The sequence below is a fragment of the Seriola lalandi genome, unplaced genomic scaffold (genome assembly GCF_002814215.2).
Source record: "Seriola lalandi dorsalis isolate HSWRI2012SDOR001 ecotype SW California unplaced genomic scaffold, Sedor1 jcf7180002054188, whole genome shotgun sequence".
NCBI classification, from domain to species: Eukaryota; Metazoa; Chordata; class Actinopteri; order Carangiformes; family Carangidae; genus Seriola; species Seriola lalandi.
Window position 1 is genome coordinate 256,685 of NW_019524741.1, and position 9,789 is coordinate 266,473.

Sequence of the window (9,789 nt, forward strand, 5' to 3'; positions counted from 1 at the left end):
TTGACAAGTGCAGGAGGAGGAGGGCGTGTCCTGCCTCACAGGATCGTCCCAGCGCGCCCGTGTCCCTGGCAGATGTTATGCTGCATTTAGGTGCTGTCTGAAATATTACAATTCAGAGATCTCAGTACCTAAAGATGTGGTAAACACAACTATGAGACTGAACTAAAAATTAAACCTAAGTGATGAAAATATATCTTGCAGTGAAATGATGGATCTAGCCAAACTGATTGTCTTATGTAGTTGCTATTTTAACAGAAATGTTATCTAAATATATTGTATGCTGTGTTTATATTAATTTATAATAGTTTTGTTTTAATAGAGATACTAAATAAAGTAACACGCCTGTCCCAACCAACACCCCTGCCAATATCAATGTTTTTTCAGAAATTGTTATTTTAATAATCAAGTATAATAAGTATCGAGTAAATATATGAATAAATGGTAAGAAGGGCGTGAAAATGAAACGGCAGTTCAATCTGATCATCAGGCTACTTAGATTGTGACGAAATGTTTAAGACCTTTAAATTGGATAACGAATTTACCGCAGGCGCCTGAATGCACCACTTCCACACTGGGCTACCATATTTATTTGCCGGGGAATAGCTCCTCCAGGTGGACAAAAGGTGAGCTGCAAGATCTGAGCTTGTTTTTCAGTGTCCTGGCATTAAACGTGTAACAACCATCTGTCCTCACTGAAATCAGGGTAAACTTTACCCCGTCATGAGTGGAAGCGAAGCTGTGGTCGTCACTGGTAAAAAAACAAAACAAAACAAAACAAGCGTTTTCCCATGAACATACGCACTCTACCCGCATTTATTTTCAGGTGCGATTTCTAATCTTCTTTAGGGTTTGGACCTTTTCGACAGTTCTTGGTGAACCCGAGCTGGAAAGCAGCCCAGGTAATGTTTAGGAACAAAACACCGATCGATGCTGAAAGTCCATTGTAACAAAATATATGTAATAATATTTGGATTATTATAGGGGCTGAAGCTGGTCGGACTGGGAGAGCGGATTGATGTTCATATCAAGGAGGTGCCAGTGACTTATATTAAGACTCAACAAATCATTGCTGACATTTGGCAGACTTTAAACCCAAAGGTAAAATATAGTGTTGAAGTCAAGACAAGGGCTGTAGCCATTTGATTTTAAATATTGACTGTTAAACTATTAATTATCTTCAGAATATTTTATTATTTCCTTTTACTGTTCAATTATAGTGCTTTTTTTATTTCCCAAAATATAGGTCTATATGCTGTTTCAAAGACGAATTCATTTAAATAAGTGGTTAAATGATCTTTAATTCATAAATTTATTTATTAACCTAATTTAAATGTATTGTGTCCAAAAACACCAGAACCAAACCATAAATATCCACAACCTGTCCTATTTCTAAACTGTAACCTTTGTTAAAACCCTTAAATTACTGTTAAAAAAAAAGAAAAAAAGAAAGAAAAAAAGAATAAAGAAAAAAACTACAGAAGATGCCCAAAAGCCCATAAATGCACTCTGGTGATGACAGTATTAATATCTCACTTTGTGTTTGTGTGTGTCCCAGTTTGCAGTACATCTGGGCATAGCCAGAGGATCCAGTGTCATCATTTTGGAGCAAACAGGGAAGAACAGTGGATACAGAGACAAAGATGTGTGCGGTTTCTGTCCTGCAAATCACTGCTGCATGGAAGGAGGACCAGAGAAACTCTGCTCGGTCATTAACATGAGGGCTGTTTCCAAACAGTTCAAAGAAGCAGGGGCGGATGTAATTTATTCAAGAGATGCTGGCAGGTGGGCATCTGCTTCTGCTGTGTGTAGATTTTCAAAACTATGAAATCATGCTTTCTGTCTTTTTCTCAGGTACCTGTGTGACTTTGCTTATTACTGCTCACTGTATCACGGGCAGGGGAGGGCAGCCCTCATCCACATACCCACATCTGGCAGCCTGGCCTCTGCTGACAGTGTGGTACCTCTGCTGCAGACCCTCATTCAGACCATGCTCGACCAGCTAGGCGACCCTTCAGAAACAGCATGAGGAGATGATGACAGCTTATTCCTCAAGCCAGCAGTCACACTCAGGTAGACCTTCTAATACAGGCATTTTCACACCACCATGAATGAAATATATGGAGGTAGATTTGTTTCAGTATTGTTTGTGTTAACAGATCAACATTCCATGCGTAAATGTGTAATCTGTAAATATAAAACACCTTCCACAAATACAAAAATTGAATTTGCAAATTCACAAAAATATTTTGCAAATATAAAACAGATTTTCAAATACACAAAGAAATTCCACAAATAAAAAATGATCTGTGAATACATTCAATTAATTTACAAATAAATGAAAAACATTTGTTAATATCTTCCTAACATTTACAACTTTCAAATAGACATAATTTGATATATATACATAATCCACTGTATTGTGGATTACCTGACAACACAATCACAGTAAGTTAGGCTGGTTAACTGTGTCTCAGGGACAGTGATGAACAGCACTGGGGGTCCACAGGGGACTGTTCTGGCTCTGTTCCTGTTCACTCTGTATATGCTTGACTTTAAATACAACTCTTAGTCCTACCACATCCAGAAATACTCGGATGACACAGCTATCGTGGCGTGTATCAGGAATGGACCGGAAGAGGAGTACAGGGATCTGACAATGGCCTTCAGTGAGTGGTACAACAAGAATTGCCTCCTTCTGAACACCTCCAAGACCAGGGTCATTGACAGTCAGCATTAGAGGGAAGGACATTGAGGTGGTGCACACTGGGTATGCACATGGACAGTAAACTGGACTGGTCCCTGAACACAGATGCCATCTACCCGAAGTGGCAGAGCCAGCTTTTTTTCCTCAATAAGCTCAGGACCTTTGACGTTTGCAGTGAAATGCTGCACGTTTTATCAGTCAGTGGTGGCCAGTGTACTTTTTTATGCTGTAGTCTCCTGTCATTTTCATTTTCATCTTGACCCTAAAAGAGCGTAGTGACATATAAATGTAAATGCAATGGACTCTGGCCACTATTTGCTTGTTGTATTTGAATATTTTCACTGTAGAGCAGGTTAAGTCTTTGAAAATGAACTGTCAATAGTTTTTCACTTTTCATTTTAATATGTTATTGAATGCCCATGAGTATATGAAAATGAAAATACAAATTGGATGACTGCATTTTCTTTAAAAAAATTATTTTTACTTTGCTGGGCTAAAGAGCAGCACGAGAACAGGTGTGCTAACTGGGCAGCTCCCACAGGTGCCTTGAGTGTCCTTTTTTATGTTGCAGTCTGCTGGGGCAGCAGCATTAGAGACATGCCGCAGAGTCATACTATAGTTAGGCATAAAAACAGCATAATATGGTAAGGCACAAAAAGTCAAAGTATAGTCAGGCATTAAAAGGTCATAGTATAGTAAGGTATAAAAATGTCATAAAAATGTCATAGTATAGTAAGGCATAAAATGTTATAGTATAGCAAAGATAAAAAGTCATAAAATGACATAAAAACATATACATCCAGGTATGGTAAGGCATAAAAAAAGTCATATTGTAGTAAGGCATAAAAACGTCATAGTATAGCAAGGCATTAAAAACGTCATAGTATAGTAAGGCATAAAATGTCATACTATAGCAAGGCATGAATGTCATAGTATAGTAACAAATAAAAAGTTATAAAAGCATCATGATATAGTAGGGCATAAAAACGTCATAGTATATAAAGGTATAAAATGTCATAAAGACATCATAGTATAATAAGGTATGAAATGTCATAAAAACATAGTATAGTAACAAATGAAAAGTCATAAAAACGTCATAATATAGTAAGGCATAAAATGTGATGAAAACATGCTTTAGTAAGGCAAAAAAAACGTCATAGTATAGCAAGGCATAAAATGTCATGAAAACATCATAGTATAGTAAGGCATAAAAATGTCATAGTATTGTAAGGCATTAAAAAGCCATACTATAATAAGGCACAAAAATGAAGCTTATTATGAATTCAATCAGGAAGACTATCTATTATCCCTCTCTCACCCCACTCCTTGTAATCAGCTGACTTCAGGTGCTTGGCAACCAATCACATCTCACCATGATCTCAACCAGTCAATGAAGTTGTCCCTGTCATACTTTAAAAATCTGTTCTTCTCTCTCCTGTTGTCAGCTGTCATTTCAGTGCGGTAGTTGTGACCCTCCTCCACCCCTTTCACCTCCAGTCTTCAAATTGAGGCGGATTGCTGCAACAAGCTCATCATCACCCTCATCACATCCAGATCTCCAGCTTCTCGTCTTCCTATCTTCAAGCCCACGCAGTGTCTGGCTCCCTGGGGGGGTTTTCCTATACTTCGCATAGCCTCTCCCCCTTATCACATAATGGCCGCACGATGGGGTCTAATCGCCAAAAGGCTCTCACATCTCACTTTTCCTATCTTGTTTTGCACATGGCAATAAAAGCTTATTCATTAAGCAAATAAGTCTTTCTGGATTGAAATGTCATAGTATAGTAAGACATAAAATGTCATAAAAACATCATAGTATAGCAAGGCATTAAAAACGTCATTGTATAGTAAGACATAAAAAAGTTATCTTATAACTTTTTAAAAGGTTATGCTATAACTTTTTTATGCCTTTCTATACTATGACGTAAGGCATAAAAGAATATTATAGTAAGGCATAAAATTTCATAGTATATTAAGTTGTAAAATGTCATAAAAATGTTATACTATAGTAAGGCATAAAATGTCATAGTATAATGAAAAATAAAAAAGTAGTAACATTATAGTAAAGTAAGGAATAAAGATGTCATAGTATAGTAAGGCTTAAACTGTCATGAAAATGTCACTATACTTAACAGTGTAAAAAGGCATAAAAGGGTCGAAAGTAAGGCATAAAATTTCATGAAAACGTTATAGTGTAGTAAGACATAAAAAGTCATAGTATACATCTCACTTTCCCTATCTTGTTTTGATTGTGGCAATAAAATTTTATTCATTATCAGCTGTCAGACTCCACAACTGCTGCTCTTCCTGACCATGTGCAAACTTGCACTTTTTCATGTACATATCGTGTGTATTGTGTGTATTGTACTTATTAGTGTATATTTGGTGTATTTTTATCTATATTTCCATAGATGTTTATTCTATAGATGTTTATTTTCTGCTGTGGTAAATGAATTTCCCAGTTGTGGGATTAATAAAATTAATCTAATCTAATCTAATCTAATCTAATTAAGCAAATGAGTCTTTCCAGATTGAAATGTCATAGTATAGTAAGACATAAAATGTCATAAAACATCATAGTATAGCAAGGTATAAAATGTCATAAAAATGTCATAGTATAGTAAGGCCTAGAATGTCATGAAAATGTTAATAGTAAAGTAAAGCATAATATGTATAAAAACGTCATACTAAGGCATATTATGTAATGAAAACATAATAGTATAATAAGGCATAAAAAGTCATAGTATACATCTCACTTTTCCTATCTTGTATGTGGCAATAAAAGTTTATTCATTAAGCAAATTAGTTTTTCCTGACTGAAACATCATAGTATAGTAAGGCATAAAATGTCATAAAAACATCATAGTATAGAAAGGCAAATAAATGTCATGAAAACGTCATAGTATAGTAAGGCATAAAACGTCATATTATACTAAGGCATATAATGTAGTAAATCTTTCATTGTATAGTAAGGCATAAAATGCAATAAAAAGGTCATAGTATTGTAAGGCATAAAAACGTCATAGTATAGTGAGGCATAAAAACGTCATAAAAACGTCATATTACAGCAAGTCAAAAAATGTCATAAAGTCTTCATAGTATAGTAAGGCATAAAATCGTCATAATATAGTTAGGCATAAAAAAGTCAAAGTATAGTAAGCCATTAGAGTCGCCAATAACATACAATCTCCGCACAGAAAGACACCAGGTTGGGGTTCAATTCGGGATACCCGCAAACGCAGCCACTTCACATCTTTTTTTTTGGTCAATACAAACTAGATCTCTATTTTTATACTATAGTAGGCCTATTGGCTAATAGCTATAAGAAATAAGCAACAATCACCCTCATTAATAAAGAATAATAATTATATTTTCTATACGTGTGGAGAAAATACTAATTATGCTGAAAACAGCAAATGGACTGAATGATTACAATAAACTCAATGGTAAAGAAATGACACTAGTTATCTCTTTACAGTTTGGATGGTTATGAACTGTGATCTTTTTACAGTGTATCTTCATCATCATCATCACAGTCCAGCACCTTGCTTTCATTCCCACAGTTCACAAAATGAATATTTACTGTCGCAATAGCAACAGGTGCCGGTTTAATAGTTAACGTTAGCTTTGCCTACATATTAACAGTGAACAATAAAATTGCAATACGTAATTTCTTAACAAAACAAGTATCAACACCAACAGCCATACTTCAAAGACCTTAACCAGGTCATCTCACTTCATATCTTACAACCTTTAACCTTTCTATGTTACTTGTCGCTGATTATTTGGGGGGGAAAAACGATACATAGAAGACTACGTGCTCTTACTTTGAAAAGCGGAAATGGCGTTATCGACAGATGATCACATGTTTTCCCGAAAGTGGCCAAGTGATACAAGTCAATTTGTTTTATCTGTTAGTTTGATTTTTCATCTGTTACCACAAATAATATTGAAATAAATCTACCTCCATATAATGAAAGTAGAACAAGCAGTCAAAGTTCTCATTCATTTATTTATTCAAAATTTCAGAAGAAAAAGAAAATACAAGAAATTCTCAGATACACATTTGGAAGATGGCATGTCAAAAAATACACCATCTCAGCTATAGGTGTGAAAAAACTTTGAGGCCTCAGATACAGAGTTTGAAAGAAGACAGAGTCTAGTGAAGGTTCTTGATTATTTCTTTCCCCAATCAGGTAATGAACACACAGATCTTGTGAAAGTATTATAATAAGATAATAGTAGTAGACCAAGGCCCCCTCAGAAGATATAGGAATGCAAATCATAAAAACAGAGGCATGATCATGATAAACCTCAAACTTATTATTGCAGTTTGAATGTACTGACGCATTCCTCCATAAACCTGAGGTTTGCATGAAGAACATTCTGAAGAATTAACATTATAAATGACTACGTTGAATGTGTTCTAGTTAGTGACTGTGTATTTACGCTGGAAATCTGGTAATGCAAAAAAATAGCAACTAGTGTGAAGCTGTAAACATAGGCCTATCATTTTTTTTTTTCTAATCATGTTGTTTACTCTTCACCATGTCTACCCGTAATCTATGCAACATCCCTGTCCTATATACTGTATGTCCACGTGCTTGTTTAAATGCTGTAGTTTGCGACAGGTTTGTGATCTAATGGTAACCGGTAATTCAACAGCAATTCACCTCACAACAGGTCAATGTAATGTCTACTACCAGTACTGAAAAGCTGAAATATATAAGAAATATTTTACCATTACATACATCCAAACTGGAAAAAAAAAACATAAATGCACAGATATGTTAAGTAACTACACAAGATGTTTGCTTGTCAGTGGTGATTTCTGTACCAATGTAATAATTCAGCAGCAGTCGCACTGTTTTTCAACCAAAAGATTGTTCACTCTTTGATTGTTATTCTCTTCAATCTTGCACAGATAAAATGCGTAAGAAGAACCTAGATTGAGCACCCAGATTTCACATTAGAAATTACCCAGTGGCCTGTTCATAATACCATTTTTTATTGCTTTTGGGTATTCATCTCAGCACAGATGTTCTAATTATTTTACACCTCTGGCTCAGAAGCCCTTGCACTGAGACAACGTTCGACACGTAGCCACTGTGAGTAAAAAGTAGAACTGAGGTTTTTACGTGAAGCTTTGAGATGTAAAAGCTCCGTTGCCACCTTTACACTCAACACTTGCTGACAGTATAAGATCCACTGAGGCGACAGTATTTTGAACCAGCAGCATAACTGTGAGTAGCAGTACAACAGGCCAGAAAAAGGTGTGTAGAGTTTAAAATCACTAAGAGATTCACCCTGATGATAGTGGAAATGAGCACTAGAGCTAGAAGGTCATAGCATTCAGCAGGTAGACAGGGGAGATAATGGCGTTTACATAGCCATAAAGAGGGGTAAAAAAAAACAAAAAAAAACCAATCAAATCTAATAATCTTATTGACAAGAACAAAGTTTCGTCTGCTGCTTTGACTAAACATTGACAGACAAACTGTTGATGTTGTTCATTTAAGCCTGAAGGTAGAAACATGTAGGAGGTGGAGTTGCTGCTATCTCTATAAAGGTTTTGTGTAGAAAGTACAGAAATATCTTTGTTACATTCACAGTACAGATCCATATTTATTACTCAATGTATTTTTTTTTTTTTGAGAGTGTGATCTGGATGTTTGGAATAAACTAAAGTTGATGAAAATGTGGAGTTGTGCTGTAACCTGCATTATTACAGGCTGCAGGGGAACAGCAGATACATTTATTTATTTTTAATTGGAGGTCAATAAAACTTTTCCCTTTTTAAATATTCCTCATGGTAACTGTTTAGACTTCTATATAAATTAATTTTAGATGATAAAAGGTTTCTGTCTGTTGAGGATTTAAGGTTGTGACAATAGGTTTGGAGTCAGAGGAGATGGAATGTCTGATGTTGATGCCCCGGCCTCGTGTCTTATCACATGCTGTACTGCACCTGCTCTAAGCCTTATAACACTGTAAACCCAGTTGAATTAGCGTGTAGGCTGACTTAATTGAGTTATATTTCAATAGATAATGCAACAACAAATTGAATTTATTGGAGGCCACAGCACACAGTCCTTTTTTCTTTTGTATGCTCAGAGGAATAAATGTACTTTACGTAAACCACTGGGCCAAAAATTGATGGACTGAACCTACAGCACCTAAATTCCATCTCCTGTCCTAGTTTGCTTTATGAGGTTTGTCTAGATCCCTGTGGGTTTTATCCAGGTGATGAGGTTTCTATATAAACTAATGAGAAAGAGTGAGATGTACTTGTTTTCCATACGCTTACATATATTTAAAAAGAGTGAGGTAGATATATACTTGAAGGAAAAAAAAGTTGTTTTTTTAAGTCCCCCAGTCATGACACCAAAGAAAATACATACAAAAAAATCCAACTTTATACTGAATCATGGGGCATTTATACAGTGATTTAAACTGATATCACAAAAGGAAAATAAAAAAAATAAATAAATAACACTCCTACAGAAAAAAAAACTTCAAAGAGGGAAAGAAAATCACCAGGCAATATTTCTAAAAGATGAGAAGAAATCCTTCAAAACACTTTCACTATTCAGCCTCCATTTTAAGACCTTTTCCATTCATTACATTGAAATGTGTTCCCTTCCCTGGACTTTAACCCATCCTTTATTTGGTTTTCAGAAGCTGTGATTATGAAGACAAACAATAAGACCTGTTCTCACTTTGAAGAAGTAACATTAACAGAAGTGACGTTGTATTGCGCTTGTTGAAGTAATAAAAAAAAAGAATTTAAAAAAGGGAGGAGGGGGGATGGGCAGATTTTGAATGACTGAACGATGGTTGGCATAATTAAGGCAAACAAGACACAACCCAATTAGCCCTATTAATCTGAGAAGAGGCAGGAAATGGATGGGTTAAAATACCAGATCTAGTATAAAGCAAATATCTTGTATACCGGAACTAATCCTGACTTTAAAAAGGAGGCACCAGGGGGAAAACGGGTACAGTTTGTCGTAGAGGTCAGTGAGGGGCCAGAGGGAAGGAAAGCGGGCACTATTGGACTCAACAAAACATGATGATGGCGCATG

At 35.7% G+C, this 9,789-nt stretch overlaps 1 protein-coding gene across 2 annotated transcripts; it reads left to right on the forward strand.

Moving 5' to 3' along the window:
• Nucleotide 1: 1 nt before the first annotated feature.
• pgpep1l (pyroglutamyl-peptidase I like) lies at nt 2–4,459 on the forward strand. 2 transcript variants are annotated; one of them, XM_023403901.2, is made up of 6 exons: nt 2–751; nt 847–899; nt 982–1,098; nt 1,556–1,782; nt 1,852–2,070; nt 4,150–4,459. In XM_023403901.2, exons 1-5 carry the CDS (start codon nt 721–723, stop codon nt 2,024–2,026), a joined length of 603 nt encoding a protein of 200 aa, XP_023259669.1. In that variant the 5' UTR covers nt 2–720; the 3' UTR covers nt 2,027–2,070; nt 4,150–4,459. The 2 variants fall into 2 exon arrangements, with proteins under 2 accessions (XP_023259669.1, XP_087029486.1); XM_087173360.1 differs by lacking the exon at nt 4,150–4,459 and having other exon boundaries at nt 1,898–2,028.
• Nucleotides 4,460–9,789: the final 5,330 nt, after the last annotated feature.

Coding starts and splice junctions, on each gene's coding strand:
- pgpep1l (XM_023403901.2), top strand. CDS start 721: ATGAGTGGAAGCGAAGCTGTGGTCGTCACTG. Junction 900..981: donor CGAGCTGGAAAGCAGCCCAG/GTAATGTTTAGG, acceptor GGATTATTATAG/GGGCTGAAGCTGGTCGGACT. Junction 1,783..1,851: donor TATTCAAGAGATGCTGGCAG/GTGGGCATCTGC, acceptor TCTTTTTCTCAG/GTACCTGTGTGACTTTGCTT.